This window comes from Uranotaenia lowii, chromosome 3, assembly GCF_029784155.1.
Source record: "Uranotaenia lowii strain MFRU-FL chromosome 3, ASM2978415v1, whole genome shotgun sequence".
Lineage (NCBI taxonomy): Eukaryota > Metazoa > Arthropoda > Insecta > Diptera > Culicidae > Uranotaenia > Uranotaenia lowii.
The window spans coordinates 336,022,624-336,042,469 of NC_073693.1; the positions used below are offsets into that span (position 1 = coordinate 336,022,624).

At 33.9% G+C, this 19,846-nt stretch overlaps 2 protein-coding genes across 4 annotated transcripts in view; one reads left to right on the top strand and one right to left on the bottom strand.

Moving 5' to 3' along the window:
* Window positions 1–19,846, bottom strand: part of LOC129755942 (zwei Ig domain protein zig-8-like) — a 123,573-nt gene that overhangs the window by 55,589 nt on the left and 48,138 nt on the right. Inside the window, exons 2-3 of one of the 3 annotated variants that reach the window (XM_055752655.1) lie at window positions 19,194–19,316; window positions 17,142–17,212 (exon numbers count right to left, since the gene is read on the bottom strand). The exons of 1 other annotated variant lie outside the window; for it this stretch is intronic. The gene's annotated coding sequence lies outside the window, so the exon portion shown is untranslated. The remainder of the gene's footprint in view (window positions 1–17,141; window positions 17,213–19,193; window positions 19,317–19,846) is intronic. One more of the 3 variants, XM_055752656.1, reaches the window with a different exon arrangement.
* Window positions 10,795–11,548, top strand: LOC129753856 (pickpocket protein 28-like). Its single transcript, XM_055749705.1, has 2 exons — window positions 10,795–11,282; window positions 11,341–11,548. Exons 1-2 carry the CDS (start codon window positions 10,795–10,797, stop codon window positions 11,546–11,548), a joined length of 696 nt encoding a protein of 231 aa, XP_055605680.1.

Below are 19,846 nucleotides of genomic sequence, written 5' to 3' on the forward strand. Positions count from 1 at the left end.
GAAAATTTGCACACGGGAGTTTTGAGGGAAGGGCAATCGATTTCAGTCATCAAAGATTGTATTAGGCCCCCGAAAGGGGTTAAGCTTTTCGGCAATAATTGCGTTGTTATGCAATGATCGAGTCGAAATTTGTACACGTGGTTTTTGGCACGGTCAAAGGATTTCTGATTTCAAATTTAGTAGCAGACGACAGACAAAGTGATCGACCAATATTTTTGCAATTATTTCTTAACAATGAATTCAGAAGTGCTTCTGGAAAATGCTTAACAATTCGCATTCATAAAACTGTTCATGACATTTTCCAAGTTGAAAGCGAAACGGAGTTCGTATGGGATCAGCTAGTTTTAAATATAATCAACGGACACTGCGTAGAAAACGTAGATATTGCCGAAAAAATTGCTGTACTAGTACATATTTTTGTAAAATAAGCCTTTGGAAATGTCTTTAAACCAAAATGAAACCGATGATGGGCCGAATCCGGTTGCAGAACAGTGAGGTATTCGTAATTCCGTATTTAATAGGGCTGTTTTCACCAGGGATCAATTTTTAGCACTTTTCATAGCCTGTTTGAGAAACTGGAGTCCTTTTTTTTAAAGTCGATTGTACTTGCCAAGGTCTTCTGAAAGCATATGGAGGATCAAACAGATAAAAAACTTGAAATATCGGGAGCAACTTTATGTGTTCGTTTATACCCGACCTTGAAGTGTACGTCTTACCCGATCTGGCAGCTTTTTTTTTCAAGACGTTAGTTGCACAAGCCCGACGACCTAATTTCGATGGTTTTCCTCCAGATGGTTAATAAGAAGTCCAATAAAGATTCCACCGATGAAAATGCTTGAAATTTCTGATAATGTTACGATTTATGGACTATTTTCTGAGTAGATAAAATAACATCGAATGGTGCAGCCTGAAAGTTTTTATTTGTATTTTTTAGCCCCCTTGCTTGCTGAAAATCAACAAAGGATCTCTAAATAATAATTTGATCATTAGATTTTTTCCAAACATTGTAATTAACCCGACTTTCCCCTACTAGATTTGTACTAAATCTTTCGGTTTCATGTGAAATTGAAATTTTACTTTGTTTTCAGGTGTAACGAAAATACTTATTCCAAAATTTTTAAACTAGACTGCTTTGAATAGATTTTCAAACAAATCTGACATTCAGAGCAACAGCATTTTGAATTATTACCGAAAAAAGCATTGATTGAAACTTCTATTTTCATTCATTTTGAAGCGTATCAGTAAAATGTATTATTTTTCGAGTTTTTGTGATGTTTATAAGTAGGAAAATGGTTTAGGGAATCAATTCCTTTACTAATTTTGCGTATTTGGGCTGATAGTATTTTTTTCTTATTTTGTATTTCGAAACCCACTGTAGTTAAAAGATTATGAATGAAATGTGTCAAGAGTCCCGAATGATTGGGACGGCGCTTCTGCCGTGATATGCCGAAGTGACGTATATGCCAATTTTAATTTTTGCTAATAAAATTGTTTTTTTTTTATAATTCCGTTTTCAACTTCTCCGGGACTTTTCACAAAATGTGGTACTGTATACAAAATAAAATTCAAAGAAAAAACCCTCAATTTTTGTTGTTCTTTAGAGGAAAAGGCTTATTATTGATTGCTTGTTTGCAAAAAATCTATCCAAAACTAATGTTAAGTTTATATATCAATATAAAGCCAATAAGTTGACCAACAAAACCCACTAAAAAATTAAACGAACTCGCCGAACTCTTAGGGTTCTAACTTACTGAAAAATAGGCATTATTTTAGATATTTTGTAGTGTATCTCCTTTCTTAGTTGAAATATGTGTTTGACATGTTGCACAAAATTGTGCGTTTCAACAATTTAAACAACTTTTTCAAATATTCCAAGTTTGTTAATCGTATACGAAAAAAGATAGTAAAGATAATATAGTAATACTTGTTACATTTTCAAATTGCTCGTAACTTTTATAATTTTCATGCGATCTTGATGGTGTCTTTAACAAAATTCCATAAAATAATTGTGGGAAGACTTTATGTCTTTAAACTAGTTATTTAATTTTTTTTTCCATTCAAGGCGGAAAAATCACTTTTTTTCTTCCAAGAATTCGATAGATCATAAAAAATATGAAAATGTTGTAAAGACATCAAATTTTTATCAATTACCGTTTGTCCGCAGATAATTTTAATCGTTTATAAGGTGCATTCACCCCTGTGTGCGACGATAGAAAACCCGTCTAGGAAAAAACTTTAGAAAATCTTGTTCTGGTAAACCGATTATTAAAAATTAACTATGATCGATCCTGATTGTAATCATTTCTGAAATTTCAATCTTTTACAGCACCTTATTATGGTATTTTGAGTTTACTGCTTCGGCTCTGGGTTCGAGATGATTTTGTGGTGCGGATCATGGCTCGTGAGTTTATGATACGTGATCAAATGTTGGGAATGTCGGCTATAGTTATGAGTCAGTACTGGACAACCGAAATTGATCCCTCTGTCCGCAGCCTGCATTATATGATGAACACGTAGTAATTTTGTGTAAAACTTAGTGACTATGAATAAAGTGTGACAAAAATTAAACCGTAATGTAAACTGAAATATATAAAAAAAATCTCATTTTTTTATTTATTATCAAAAGTAAAAAAGAAAATCATTCAATAGTTTTTTTTAGAAAACCCTATAGAAATTTATAGGAAATGGTCTCAAAAAGTTCATGATTATGGTCTAAAACAAACCGTTTGTCATTTAAGAATTATCAAAACTCTGTGATAAATGAGTCTTCAATCGATCCATTTTTCCGTTCGTTTCCTGGTCTAGCATAAGACCGATTCAATAGTTAAACTGGTTTATCTTAAACAAATTCATGACCGTTTTCATCTGAGATGTTGCGGCTGAAATTTCGTAAAGAAAACTTCACTACATTGCAAAGTTGTCAGCTGATATGTGTGAACAAATAATTCGTACAAAACAAGCAAAGGATTCATGTAAATCTTTGACAGATGAAAAAAATTGCATACGAATCTAGTTTTTCAAGAAAATTTTGATTTATATTGTGAACAGAAAAAGGATTTAGATGTTTTCGGCAAAAATAGATCTTAAACATTTTGTTGAAGATGTACGTACATAACTGAAGCTGTATCAAGTGCTTTTAAATCCTAAGAACAATAAAAAAATTCTGTAAAAATGAATAGACACATGAACTGAGCAATAGCCCTTCTTTAAAAAAAGATCAGTTAGGACTGATGTATTTCAAAGTCGAATACAGGGACTTTTTTCTATTTTCTCAAAAATAAAAGAAAGATGTCAATACAGTTATTTTCCCATTAAAGATCCTGGAGTTTTAATTTGACACTTATGACTAAAACTTCTTTACTATACTTATAGTTTCAGAAATTTCTCACTGGAACTCAAATATGTTCCTCAGACAGTATTCAGCTACAACACTTCATTTTTCTGTTATTCAGAATCTTAGAAAGTTAATCCGAAAAACCCTGCTTTAGAAAAAAGACTGTAGATCAGCTACGGAATTCTTGAAAAAAAAATCACTTAATGTTCAAAAAAGCTAAAACTAGAAGCAATACGTTGCGCACAAGGATGTTTTTATTAATTATTTAAAATCAAGACCACAAAAAATGTAAAAAAAGTGTAAAAACACGTAAAACCGTACTTGTCAATCAACGAACCGTCAAAATTATCGCACCAGATGAATTTTGAAACGAGGCTTGGAAAGTTCACGGATATTGAAACATTTTCGCATTTTTAGATTTTTAAAACACTAAATAAATTTTTTTGACGAATTTAGAAAAGTAGCTGTTTTTTTTATATATTATCATATTTGTGTAAAGTATAGCAGCGCTTATGTAATTACACCTCTACAATCGGTATGAAACTGCCTATCTGGTGAATATAAACTTATTGCGCCATTGCAGAAATCTTTCGTTTTTATACTCAGAATCCAGTGCAAAGTTGAATACAAGTGGAGGAAGAATGAAAAAGAGAAATTGCAAATTGACCAAAAGTTCGAAAAACAGCTTCCTTCGAAAATTGGACAAAAATTTTTTTTTCGTGTTCCAAATATCTAAAGATGCGAAAATGTGTCAAATTATGTCAATTTTCCAATCAATTTTTTTTCAAAATTTATCTGGTGTGGCTTTAACAATTTTGTCAGTTAAAATTTTTTTTGGTATCCACCATGGGTGCATGGATTCACCGCAGTTTCTGCCAAAGTATGTGTTGACATTCATTCTTTTTTCATTTCTTTTTTTTTTAATTTTTTATTTAGATACACCCGTATAAAGTCCCCAAACTTTCAGTAGAATCATTGAAACCCAAGAGCAGATAAGGGTTGAAACTTGTGAAAATTATTTCTACTTTTGTAAATTTCCTAGATAAACGATCTGACGTGGATAAATATACTGTTGTACACTGTAATGTTTGTTTACATATCAGTTTAATTACATACGTACTTAACATGAAAAATGTGTTTGTGATCAACATAATTTTGACTACGTAATCAGGCTTTTCGTCTGTTTTTTAGTTGAAAAGTATGTATTTAGGAGTGATATACAAATGGACGAAAATTGTTGAAAAAATTTACACACACTCTGAAAGATTCTCACTTTTTTTGATGCCGTAAAATCATCTTAGCATGACGGATTGGCATTATGATATCATCTAAAAACTTTATTTTGATTTTAGTATCCAAGGCTGTTGCCAAGACTGTTGGTGTCAAAATATTTTCCGACAAACACCTTTTTTTTTTTGAATAGATATTTTTATAACTCAGTTACCTTTCTGTGGTAATATGCATCAAAATTCAAATTAAAGCGACACCTTGTAAAAAAATCTGGTTTTCACATGCTGGGACATTATTATTTGCATCACACGTTTGTTTATATGCAAATTTCATTCACCCAAACATTTCGTTTAAATGACTTTAGCTAGGATTATTGTTTGTAGTATTTTTAACCCTGAATGTATGCAGCACCCTTGTGTTTTATTTCTTATGACAGCTTTATTGACAGAAAAATGTAAAAATTAGTTTGAGAAAAAAAAAAAACCAAAAATTACTGCAATTGAACCAATAATTTTTTGACTACATCAATTTGACGTTCCATCAACCATAAAAATTTTGATGCATAAGCGATATGGTTTTCTGTGGAATTTTTTTTAGAAGTCATAAAAGTTGAAAAGTGTTGCATGTTAACCCAGTAGAGGGTTACCAGAATAAGCATAAATGATAACAATGTGCAAAAATAAACAGAGTCTTCTGTTTGAAATTCTTTTAATGCTCGATAAAAAGAAGATAAGAGATGGATTATTACAAAATCTATCGAAAAAAGAAATAGCCAAACTGAATTTTCATAGCATTATCCTTACTTTCATGAAATGCAAACTTTTTTTTTAAATTACCGAATATTTTATCATTGCAATGTTAATTAATGTATTATTGAAAAAGATCACAGAATCTAAGATATGTCAATATTTCTGTTGAAATTTCCCCACTTTTGTGATTTTAGAATAGATTAGTTACAGCAAATATTAATTTATGCAGAATTAAGAAAAATAGTGAAAAAAAAAGTTAAATTTTGCAGTAAAATTTTTGTGAATTTATCTGTTTTGAATTTTGTAAGATTGATTTAAAATACTTATAAACAATATTTGATCTTCATTTTAGCTAAAAGGGTTTAAAAAAACACACACACACAAATTGAATCTTAAGTTTACCTGAAAACTGACATTCAAAAATTTGCAGATAACCGTAAAAATAACTTTAACTAAACAGTACCGTTCATAATTGTATAGAAATTGGAAGCCCGCACACTGTCACTTCGACTTTGAAATTCAATAACTTTTTTCTCTGAAGATATTTTTTGATCAAATTTCCGGCGTTAGAAAGAATAACTTTTACACCATCATACCACGAAATTGGAGCTTTCTGGAGTTTATGTGGCCTGAGATACAGTAGGTAATCCTATGAAAATCGGACTTTTTGGACTTTCATCATTCAAACAGCAATATCTCAGAAACTACGCCACATTTTTTATTGAAACTTTGCAGAGTGATTGTTGAAATACAAAGCTAGCATATCAGAAGTTTTCGAAAAGTTCTAGTGATGGGATCAAAAGTTGCGTGAGGTACAATATTTCAAGCATAAACCTAGAAATGCGATTTATATAGAATTCTGAACGAATGTTTCCATAGGAAAATCCTAATTTATGTTTAACAACCAGAAAATCTATTTCAACAAATAAATCAAAACAATATCGCGAGATTCTGATTTCAAAATACAAATAGAACATTTATTCCATTTTTTCTTTTCTTCATTGCTTTTGCCAGACATTTTTTGACTAATTTGTGGATGGAAACGATATTGTTCTCATGAATAGCCCAAAATTCTATAGAAATCGCATTTTCAGGTTCATGCCTGAAATATTGTACTTCGCGTAGCTTTTGATCCCATCGATAGAACTTTTCAAAAACTTCAGACATGTTAGCTTTATATTTCAACAATCACTCTGCAAAATTTCAATAAAAAATGTAGCGTAGTTTCTGAGATATTGCTGTTTGAATGGTGAAAGTCCAAAAAGTCCGATTTTCGTAGGATTACTGTATCTCAGGTCACATTAACTCCAGAAAACTCAAATTTTGTGCAATAATAATGTGATAGTTATTCTTTCTAACGCTGGAAATTTGATCAAAAAATATCTTCAGAGTGAAAAGATATGGAAGTTCAAAGTCGTAGTGACAGTGAGCGTGCTTTCTATATATTTCTATACAATTATAAACGGTACTGTATATCTTTCCGCAGAATGAAAAAACTGGGCAATGGTTTGGAACCTTCCGATTCATGTATTTAACATATAATTGAACAAGAAGAGCAAAAGTTTTTAAATAAGTTTGGAAAAATGTTCAAATAAAATATATTAGGTGTTTCCTTAATCTTAAATCAATAAGAAGTACCTAATCGTATTACATGTAACAAAGATGTTTATAAGAAACTAAGAGTTATGATTTTAAACACGGAAACCAAGAAAAATTTTACCTTAGAATTTAAATTTACACGAAGTCATTAAAAAAACTTGATAAAGTTTGGCAGTTTGTAACCGGAGGCGGTTCGGTTGGGGGAGTTTTTAAAAGGGGTAGATAAGTGGCCGATTTATGCGCCACTCCCCAGAGGGAGATCTTCCACCTGTTTTGCTTTGCCCGGCTATGAGACCTATCCGCAGGGCGGGTATAGTACTTAGTTTTAACCCAAATAAGATTAAGCCCCCAACTGTCCCTGGGATCCTCAACAGTTGATCGATGCCAACCGAATGTTCGGTGGAAAATTTAACAGAATTTGAGAAAAATGAATGCTCGGTTGGCTAAGAGAGAAACTCTGGAAAATAACGCAAAATTATCATAGGTCAACCTCTTCTAACCGGGATATCCTAGATTGCTTTGGAGGAAGGAACGGAGGTTGGAAACATCGGAGCCAACCAACTCAAAAAAGAAAAATACGCCCGATAAAATGTGAATTCCCTTCCTCTGAAATTTCCAGTAAAACTAAATTTTTTCGGTAGAAAAACGAAAGGAGTTTGTATTCAAAAAATTATTTCTATGGTACAACTTTTATTACAATCTTGTATTCGGGATTCAACTCCTTCTAGCTAGCTAGCTTCTATTTTTAACTCGGCACTCTTGGTGCGGCCTACTCTGCAGATTTTCCCCCAATTATCTCTGAGCTACCTAATTTTACTCGTAGCCGTAGGTTCTATTTTTAGCTGGAACTCAGGTGCGGTAAAGTAGTGCGTGTTCTAATAAAAAAAAACGGCTCAGTAGTGTGCTGGCCGGCCATGGACTTGACGGCTAATAACGACAACCGTCTTAAAAAAAGCAACTCAGTGCAGAAAAAAATGATTGGTCTAGATCCAAGATTCGAACTCAGGTCATTGGATCGTAAAGCACCAACGCTGACGACTAGGCTGTCAGGTGGCGGCGAAAATAGTCGTCTATGGACCAATCAAATTACATCACATGCGCATGGATAAATGTTTCATAAGATGAGTACTCACTCTTATACCGTATTTGTTTATGCCGAGTGTTGCACTAGTGTTGCACTGGTGCACCACTAGGTGCTGTCAAACTGTTTGTTTATTCGGACGGTGTTGCACTGGTTTTGACCTGTCGGAGTTCTGCTTACGGACGGTGGCCCACCGATAATTTTGCCAGTGTTGCGAGAGAGCGTGTGAGTGAGTGAGATAGCAATACACTGGCGACGATTTGTGTTTGTTTTTATCGGGTACGGTGGAACACTCCACGAGTGGAGAAAACAAATACAGTATTAGAGATTCATGGGGCTTGTGTTTAATTACCCATCGAATCTACCGTTGCTGTGCTGCTGTTGGTGCTGCTGCTGATGTTCATAGCACGGTTACAACCGCCAGTGGATTCACCAGCGTGCTTCACCGGATGTCGACGTCGTTGTTGAGGTCTGGTCGATGCCGTCGGCGTCCCGATGAAAATCGTAGTCGTCGAGCCGAATACTGAAGCCGTCTTGCGTATGCCGCTCAGGGGTAACGGTTGCTATTCCGCCTGAACGTACCACCGTTGTTGTAGGGGTAGAGCTTCGGCTGGCGTGTTTTGTCACGAGTCGGTGATATGCAGTACCGGAAGTGTGATCTGAATCTGCTTTTTGGGATTAGAATTAGAACACGCTTCGCACTAATAACTTTCCGCAAATAATTTACCTAAGGATTTTCTGAATCGCACTTTAAAGAAAAATCCTACGATTCTGAAGCACTTTATTGGCGAATGCTTCACTGTTCTACGGGGGAAAACGACAAAACTAATTCTACTAAAAACCCAAAGGGTAGAAAATTCACATTATAAGCTCTACCTTTAATAAGAGCACACGATTCGCGGATTATAATAACCGGTCCTGCCTCTACCACAAACTAGGACAAAATGGACGAGTCAAGGTATCAATTCCTCAAAAGAAGATAGCGAGTCCATACATTTCTTCAAAACCGAAATTCGTGCCGACTCTCGAAGTCACGACTTTCTCCGAAAAAACATTTCTTTTCAAACTCAAATTTTCGGTTGCCCATCCCGAGGCGTCGAACGAAAATTGAGAATCGAAGTTCGGCTGAGATATAAACTTAAAAGAATAAAAAGAAGAACGTCGTCCCTCTCTTTGGATCAGATTCATACACGGACAAAGCATCCCAAACGGTCATCGCCCTCTAAAGGTGTTGCATATATCAATTTTTGAAAACCCCAAATTTAGAAAATAGCCGCCCGTGCTAGGCAACAGAACTCATTCAATATTGCGGCGGCTAAAATTACTAAGCAAGGACACAGTCACTTGCGGAAAAGCTTTTAAGAAGACGGCGGCAAATTTGAGTACTGGTCGGCTGGAAATGTTTGTGAGTGATTATACGGTGGGTTCTCTCTTCTAAATCTCTCGATAAAATAATGTCTTCGTTCACGGAGTTTTAATAAAAGTTAACGCTTAATCGAATTAAGAAATAAATGAAATTTCTTAATTTTGCTTCCTGTTACAAGTTAGACACACACTTACGCTGTGTGTTATTTGCTAACATAACGTTTTACACACTAGTTATTTGCCATGTTCGTTACGAAAAATCTAAGCTTTTATATCAACATTCCGATAGCCATCTACAAGAGTCACAATTATAAGGTCGTAAAGCAAATATCATCCAAAAGACTATCAACACGATGGCCATTTATTTCGTATAGTATATAAAGCCTTCCCGATTCGGGAGGTTAGTTAAAAGTGTTAGCAATGGAAACTACCATCAGTAGGATTCAAATGTTTGGACGGAATATTCCCGCTCAAAATCTACTTCGAAATCATCGAAAACCAAAGCTGAAAATCAGTCGAACCCGGAAGTGCGGTCTAATGATGAGCCAGATTGTTCGCGAATTTTGGCGTACCAGTTCCATTCACGGCGTCCGCTATTTCGAACCATTTCGGGGGCGTTGTTTGCTGGAAAAGTGCTGGTGGCTGGTAATGATCGCGTTGGCATTCTGGGGCTGCGGTCATCTAATCCGGAAAAGTTGGCTCAGATACCAAGATCATCCGGTGGTGCTGCTCCTGGATGAAATGCCGATACATATTAGGGATATTCCATTTCCAGCCGTTACACTTTGTGCTGAAAACAAACTGGACTTTGGAGGGATTGCGTTTGTAGAGGCGTTTCGCAATCTGACTCGAGAAGGTACAGCGCATCTGCTTAGTAAAACAGAGTAGGGAAGATGTTTGAGAGATTTTATTTGAAGAAATTTTAAACTATGGTTCGTTACGATTTTTTTTTCAGAGTGGATAATACCCTTGCAGCGATTCAAGTCTGTGACTCTTGGTTTCTGAGCACGTATTTTACGAAGTTTTATAAAAGATTCAACATATCTGGAGATTTGATGTTGACATTGCGCGAACTTTTGTATAAAGTTGAAAACTTCTACGATCTTTTTCAATTTCAAGACACTTTCCGAAGGGGGAAGAATATTCCATTCCACGAAATAGTGACTGAGGAGGGATTCTGCTTTACTTTCAATGGACTCTCCTCGTATGATATGTTTCGTGAAGAAAACGTACAACAGGATTATGGATACATTTTTGAGAAGAGAAATTCATCTTTTTGGGATTTCGAAAGAGGATATAGGAAGGGGGTAGACGAGCATCAACTCTACCCTCGGAGAACGGTAATTTCCGGATTGAAAGGTGGACTTAAAGTTCTGTTTCGCACTCCAGCGCAGAACCAGGACATTTTTTGTCGAGAGCACCAAGGATTTAAACTGATGCTTCACAATCCTCAAGAATATCCCCAGACCAGCAAAGACTTCATACGCATCGATCAAACTGAAACGGTGTCGATCGCTGTGCAGCCAGCAATTATCAAAACTGCTCCAACACTTTTGCGATTCGGACCTTCGATACGGCATTGCTACTTCAAACGGGAACGGAAGCTGAAGTTCTTCAAAATCTACTCGCCAGCAAACTGTGAACTGGAATGTTTGACTAATTATACCCTGAAGGTATGTGGATGCGTTAAATATTCGATGCCCAGATCCGCCGAAGATCGTATTTGTCAAACGTGGGAGCTTAAATGTATCATGATGGCTCAGTTCGGGAATTCTAATACTGCAAGTGACTGCAATTGTTTGCCGGCCTGTCAATCGGTTCAATATGATTTTGAACTTTCGAAGACGACTCACAACCATCAGGCCACAAACGCTATGCGCTACAAACAGTTTCGGAATGCCGATTCATCCCTTAAAAAGCCTATGTATACCTCTTTTCCTAAAAAAATATCAATAAAGCCTCCAAAAAAATTTCTTTTTTAGCTATCAATACGTATCGGTCGCAATCTACTTCAAGGCTGATCAAATCATACCGATTCAGAGGACCGAGCTTTACGGTTTATTGGACGTGATCGCCGATTGTGGTGGCTTCTTGGGCCTCTGCCTGGGAGTCAGTTTGCTGAGTTTGGTGGAGCTGTTCTACTTTTGTGCCATTCGACCTTTTCGGAATCGATACAGCATTGACCAGTAAGAAAATTGTTTCAAAATGCTAAAGCTTGAAATAAAAAATTTAAAAAATGTCAAAAATGTCAAAAATGTCAAAAATGTCAAAAATGTCAAAAATGTCAAAAATGTCAAAAATGTCAAAAATGTCAAAAATGTCAAAAATGTCAAAAATGTCAAAAATGTCAAAAATGTCAAAAATGTCAAAAATGTCAAAAATGTCAAAAATGTCAAAAATGTCAAAAATGTAAAAAATGTCAACAAAGTCAAAAATGTCTGAAATGTCAAAAATGTCAAAATTGTCAAAATTGTCAAAATTGTCAAAGTTATCAAAATTGTCAAAATTCTCAAAATTGTGGAAATTGTGAAAATTGTCGAAATTGTCAAAATTGTCAAAATTGTCAAAACTGTCTAAATTGTCAAAATTGTCAAAATTGTCAAAATTGTCAAAATTGTCAAAATTGTCAAAATTGTCAAAATTGTCAAAATTGTCAAAAATTGTCAAAATTGTCATAATAGTCAAAATTGACAAAATTGACAAAATTGTCAAAGTTGACAAAGTTGACAAAATTGACAAAATTGACAAAATTGACAAAATTGTGCAAATTGACAAAATTGACAAAATTGACAAAATTGACAAAATTGACAAAATTGACAAAATTGACAAAATTGACAAAATTGACAAAATTGACAAAATTGACAAAATTGACAAAATTGACAAAATTGACAAAATTGACAAAATTGACAAAATTGACAAAATTGACAAAATTGACAAAATTGACAAAATTGACAAAATTGACAAAATTGACAAAATTGACAAAATTGACAAAATTGACAACATTGACAAAATTGACAAAATTGACAAAATTGACAAAATTGACAAAATTGACAAAATTGACAAAATTGACAAAATTGACAAAATTGACAAAATTGACAAAATTGACAAAATTGACAAAATTGACAAAATTGACAAAATTGACAAAATTGACAAAATTGACAAAATTGACAAAATTGACAAAATTGACAAAATTGACAAAATTGACAAAATTGACAAAATTGACAAAATTGACAAAATTGACAAAATTGACAAAATTGACAAAATTGACAAAATTGACAAAATTGACAAAATTGACAAAATTGACAAAATTGACAAAATTGACAAAATTGACAAAATTGACAAAATTGACAAAATTGACAAAATTGACAAAATTGACAAAATTGACAAAATTGACAAAATTGACAAAATTGACAAAATTGACAAAATTGACAAAATTGACAAAATTGACAAAATTGACAAAATTGACAAAATTGACAAAATTGACAAAATTGACAAAATTGACAAAATTGACAAAATTGACAAAATTGACAAAATTGACAAAATTGACAAAATTGACAAAATTGACAAAATTGACAAAATTGACAAAATTGACAAAATTGACAAAATTGACAAAATTGACAAAATTGACAAAATTGACAAAATTGACAAAATTGACAAAATTGACAAAATTGACAAAATTGACAAAATTGACAAAATTGACAAATTTGACAAAATTGACAAAATTGACAAAATTGACAAAATTGACAAAATTGACAAAATTGACAAAATTGACAAAATTGACAAAATTGACAAAATTGACAAAATTGACAAAATTGACAAAATTGACAAAATTGACAAAATTGACAAAATTGACAAAATTGACAAAATTGACAAAATTGACAAAATTGACAAAATTGACAAAATTGACAAAATTGACAAAATTGACAAAATTGACAAAATTGACAAAATTGACAAAATTGACAAAATTGACAAAATTGACAAAATTGACAAAATTGACAAAATTGACAAAATTGACATAATTGACAAAATTGACAAAATTGACAAAATTGACAAAATTGACAAAATTGACAAAATTGACAAAATTGACAAAATTGACAAAATTGACAAAATTGACAAAATTGACAAAATTGACAAAATTGACAAAATTGACAAAATTGACAAAATTGACAAAATTGACAAAATTGACAAAATTGACAAAATTGACAAAATTGACAAAATTGACAAAATTGACAAAATTGACAAAATTGACAAAATTGACAAAATTGACAAAATTGACAAAATTGACAAAATTGACAAAATTGACAAAATTAATAAAATTGACAAAATTGACAAAATTGACAAAATTGACAAAATTGACAAAATTGACCAAATTGACAAAATTGACAAAATTGACAAAATTGACAAAATTGACAAAATTGACAAAATTGACAAAATTGACAAAATTGACAAAATTGACAAAATTGACAAAATTGACAAAATTGTGCAAATTGACAAAATTGACAAAATTGACAAAATTGACAAAATTGACAAAATTGACAAAATTGACAAAATTGACAAAATTGACAAAATTGACAAAATTGACAAAATTGACAAAATTGAAAAAAATGACAAAATTGACAAAATTGACAAAATTGACAAAATTGACAAAATTGACAAAATTGACAAAATTGACAAAATTGACAAAATTGACAAAATTGACAAAATTGACAAAATTGACAAAATTGATAAAATTGACAAAATTGACAAAATTGACAAAATTGACAAAATTGACAAAATTGACAAAATTGACAAAATTGACAAAATTGACAAAATTGACAAAATTGACAAAATTGACAAAATTGACAAAATTGACAAAATTGACAAAATTGACAAAATTGACAAAATTGACAAAATTGACAAAATTGACAAAATTGACAAAATTGACAAAATTGACAAAATTGACAAAATTGACAAAATTGACAAAAATGACAAAATTGACAAAATTGACAAAATTGACAAAATTGACAAAATTGACAAAATTGACAAAATTGACAAAATTGACAAAATTGACAAAATTGACAAAATTGACAAAATTGACAAAATTGACAAAATTGACAAAATTGACAAAATTGACAAAATTGACAAAATTGACAAAATTGACAAAATTTACAAAATTGACAAAATTGACAAAATTGACAAAATTGACAAAATTGACAAAATTGACAAAATTGACAAAATTGACAAAATTGACAAAATTGACAAAATTGACAAAATTGACAAAATTGACAAAATTGACAAAATTGACAAAAATGTCAAAATTGTTAAAATTGACAAAATTGACAAAAATGTCAAAATTGTTAAAATTGTCAAGATAATCGAAATAGTCAAAACCAAAAAAAATCACTGTTCCCCACAAGCAACTTTTAATGACATTGTGACAATTATTTCAATCATTCCTAGTGACCAGTTTAGTGAGTGCTTAATCGAGTTCCCGAGTTTCTGCACCGTCGAGTTTAAAATTCTAATTTCCTTCGCCCACACCCACTTTCTTGGGCTTGATTTTCCTCCTCCCTGAGTCGAATTCCGGCAACCCTTAGCGCTCCTCAGTTTTCGTGCTCAAAACTTTACCTTATATCTTTCTTGTTCTTGGGCTAGCGCTAGGCTACTGATGATGGTGACAAAGTTTCGCTTGATTCCATTAGCAGTAGGGACGAAAATTTGCACTATAGATGCTAAACGGGTTCAAAATTGAAAGAAAAGGGAATCTTCATTGAAAATTTTCCATCAAAAAAGTATAAGTATTGAGGTTAATTTAATATATTTTTTATTTATCCTGTGAAGAAAAAAGGAGTCATATGATGAATTGAAATTGAACGATTCTACTGATCGCTTGCTGCTGATCCCGGAGAGAGAAGAAAATCTCTTTCCCATTGCGGTTTCCGATTGTTCTTTCTTGGGATAGGAGCCAACGACTAAAAAAAACGAAGTGAAGGTGTTTCAGTTTTTGTTCCTCCCACTATCGGTGATGAAGTTGAGCGGTAAGAAAAAGGGCAGTAGGACAGCATAAAAAAAGGGGAAACTATTGAAACATTGGTAATTAATTTATTTCAATTAAACGCTAGCAGGGTGAAGAAAAACTTTTAACCCCAGTTAACTGATGGCAGATTCAGGTTGCGGGAAAACCACATCCGATAGGCAATTAATTACAACTGGAACGATAAAAAATGTTAAATTCATTGTTGGAATACAATTAAAGAGCATTTAAAAAGCATCGTAGAGATTATATGGTTGAAGTAATGATATTTGCAATCAAACTTGAAAGCTTACTCAAATTTCAGATGTCAACAGGGCTAAATTTCGTTTGTCAATAATATTGGATTTTTTCAACAAAAATAATCCATCTCGCAGTTATTCAATTAAAAAAAATCAGCATGATCTTTTCTTTTCGAATGAAAATTGAATTGTTGAAATTGGTTCATAATCAAAATAAAAAGACTTTTCGTGGATCAATTCTTCTCGATTTTATCCATACCTTTCCATGTTTGGTGTCATTGATTGAAAGTTATGAATGAACAAAAAAAATCCAAAATTCAACTGCATTGCTCAAATGCGGTTTGGCTTTGCTCGTTAGGCACTGCCTGCCTGTGAAAGTTTTGGGGGGCACGATAAAGGGATAAAGCTCAAAACTTTTCCTGCGCCAAAGCGAGATATCTTTTGGCTCCCGTGTCTTCGATAAGCTCCGAAAAAGTGTCTCATTCGGTGGTCAGAAGCGCGCTGGAACAAAATGTCGTCGTCCCTCAATAGTTTTTTTTGTGCTTTTATGGGTGGAGCCCCAAAAGGGTGACAGGAAATGAAAATTGATATAAAGATTTAATATTTATTACAAAAGTTGGTCGGTATTGCGCGCTCGCAGCTTCCGGTGTCTTGAGCCGAAAGTTATTCCTGAGAATAGGAAAAATAGCGATTGGTTTCTCATTTGGCTTTGGGAGGGAAGAAATCTTGGAAGAAGGAGGTTCGCTTTTTTCCTCTACCACGAGGAGGAAGTGTTTAATTGGATCGGAAACGACAGAAATTCATTACAATCGAATCGGGCCAAAATCCTACCCTGTCACTGAACGATTCCCGGCGACGATGGATGAGCCAAATGGAATGGATTTGATGCGGTTGAGCTCGATAGAGGGAAACTTTTTTCGGGGCTTGAGTTTGAGGCGAGAAGTGACAGCAGTTCTGGCAGCCTTAATTTAATAACGGAGTAAATGGGAAACTTTCTCGCCTCGCTAGGGTTTTTTTACGAGCCCTGCCTGGTGCTTTGGAAACCAGGTGATTCAATTTGACGTCTGAATGATCATATTTCCCGAGCTCGATCATCGGAGTTGATATCGGAGGTGGAATTATCCCCGGTAAAGTTGGGTTTGAATCTTAAAAGTGAAAAGTTCGGTTAATACTTAAAAAGTTAAAAAAAAGCGGTTCCAGCAAGTGGGTACCCAAATAGATGTAAAAATGAGCTCATTCATCAAATTCATCGAATACAGTGCTAACCATAAGCTACATTATATACATATTTCCTGTTCTTTTTCGTTGGGTTTTAACTGTCAATTGATGTTCGTTAATATTAGAAATTTTCGCCAATCAACTTCTGCGAATTTTATTTTCCTTCCTTAACGTGGATAGTCGTCAAAATAGATATACCTACATATCTTCATAGTAACAGAAACAATTATTGGCACTTTGTTGCATTCATAGCAAATTTTTCCTATTTTGTTTTCAATTTGCGATGAGATTCAGCCGTTTTTATTTTACCTACCTCCTAGACATCAAGATTAATATCCACACAATTAGACATTTTTATATTCACAAATGATCCAAGTAAGCTACCTGGAATATGAGAAAAAAGTTTCAATCAGTTGAAATTTATATAATGGTTGAAAATTATGAGTATCAAGAGATATGAGGATTGAATAAAACTATTTTTCCTGAAAATACCACCATATTTTTGGTACCCTGTAGGGGTGCGCGAAAAATCAGCAACACTTCCAAATTTTAAACATTATACTCATTATTTAGGCCCAATATTTCATTAAAAATATATAATTTGTGGGGGTTAGCGCGTTCCAAAGGTATTTGAGAAAAAATCCAGCAGTTCAAATTGACAGCATTCGTACCAAAGTTTTTTTTCTGTTATTATAAATAGGTGTTTTTTATTAATATCAACTGATCACATGTTAACCCAAATTATTTTATTTTCAAAGTATTCCTTCTCACGAAATTACTTTAAAACCAAAATTCCTAAATTTCACTCGGCTCGTTCTCCAATTTTTGGGGCATCCCACATTCTCCAAATCACACTCCACTTGGTCTAACCACCTCGCTCGTTGCGTCCCTGATTGTCTCGTTTTTGCAGGATAGTCGTCCCGAATTTTTGCAAAATGTCCTGCCCAGCGTATGTGTTCAGCCTTCGCCACCTTCTGAATACTGGGTTCGCCGTAGAGTTGCACGAGCTCGTGGTTCATCCTTCGCCTCTTCACTCCGTTTTCCTGCACGTTGCCTTAGATAGTTCTTAACACTCGTCGCTTGAATATTCCGAGTAAGCACAGGTCCTCCTCGAGCAATATCCACGTCTGGTGCCCGTAGAGGACAACCGGTCTAATTAGCGTTGTGTACTGGTTACCATTTTTGCGAGGGCTAAGTCTTCTCGACCGGAATTGCTTGTGGAGTCAATAGTATATCCATAGGCACGACTTCTTGATATGAAAATCCGGCGGAAGTCCACATCTCGCTAAATGCTTCGATATCTATCAGTTGACAGAAGTCCACATCGTGTCAGATATCGTATATTTCAACTAACCAGGCGGAATTTCGACTTCTCACCAAATCTCTTCAACTTTTTTCCAACTGACGAAAGTCTTCATCGCGTCAGATCCCATGCTTATCAACTCACTGGGCGAAAATCCACATCTCGTCAGATTTCGTAATTATAAGCTAACCAGGTGGAAGTTCACATCGCCAGTTCGCTTCAAAACATTTCAGCTGACGAAAGTCCTCATCGCGTTGGATTTCATGCATATCAACTTACTGGATGGAAGTCTACATCTCGCCAAATCACTTCAATATTCTTCAGCTGTCGGAAGTCCACATCTCGTCAGATTTCATGATTTTCAACTGACCAGGTGGATGTCCACATTTCGCCAGCTCGCTACAAAACATTCCAACTGACGGAAGTCCTCATTGTCAGATCTCGTGCTTATCAACTCACTGGAAGGAAGTTCACATCTCGTCAAATCACTTCAATATTTTTTAGCTGACGGGAGTCTACATCTCGTCTGATTTCGTAGTTCTAAAAAAACTGGGTGGAAGTCCACATTTCACCAGTTTGCTACAAAAAAATCCCGCTAACGGAAGTCCTCATCGCGTCAGATCTCGTGCTTATCAACTCACTGGACGGAGGTCCACATCTCACGAAATCACTTCAATATTCTTTAGTTGACGAAAGTCCACATCTCGTCTGATTTCGTTATTCTAAACTAACCAAGTGGAAGTTCACATCTCGGAAAATCTCTTATTTGCCACCGCCCATGGCGTAGAGGACAGCCTTCAAGTCTTCTAAGCCAGGGGGTATGAGATCGAATCCCGGTCACGACATACATAGTACACTTTCGGTGGGTTGGTGGTTTAAGCATTTATGAGATGATAGCCATCATATCCTCGAAAGATGTACGCTTAGAGTAAAAAAAAAGGAATCTCTTCGAGGAAACATCATGTTTCATTGAGATCCTATATGTGTTTGTATTCGTTTAAAAAAAAAAACAATATTCTTTGGCTGACGGAAGTCCACATCGTGTCGTAATTCTATACTAACCAGAAGGAAGTCCACATCTCGCCAATTTGCTACGAAACCGTCCAGCTGACGAAAGTCCTCATCGCGTCGGTTCTCATGCTTATCAAATCATTGGGCGGTTGTCCACATCTCGCGAGTTCACTTCTAAAAAAAAAAAAGATAAGTTTTACGAATATGTAAAAAAAAAGTAAAATTTGAAACCCTTTTGACTCTTTGTTCACCCTTCAAATACGGAGTTCTTAGAATTTATTCTATTGAAAAATATCAACTTAACAGAGATCCTATCTGATCCAGTATTGAAAATCAGAATCAGATTGATGAATCGAAATTAATTTTTTTTATTTGAATTTAAAAGTCAGATAAAACAAATTGAAACAATGAATTCAGTTTGTTTACACAATTTATCTGAAAATTAGAAATAAATTTTAGTTTAATTGCAAGTTTTGTTTAGTGAAAAAAAAATTTTTTATTGCTATAAAGTTATCCTTAAAACTTTATTTATGAATTCGATTTACAACAAGCAGTATTTACTGATAAATAAACATTCTCGTAAAAAAAAGCTGCAGGAAATGCCATTATTTTTCGGTGGATTGAGTAACTTTTAAATATTACAATATATTAAAGAGCTAAATTTCGAACTTAAATTTAAAATTTGAATCAAGTTGCAAGAATAA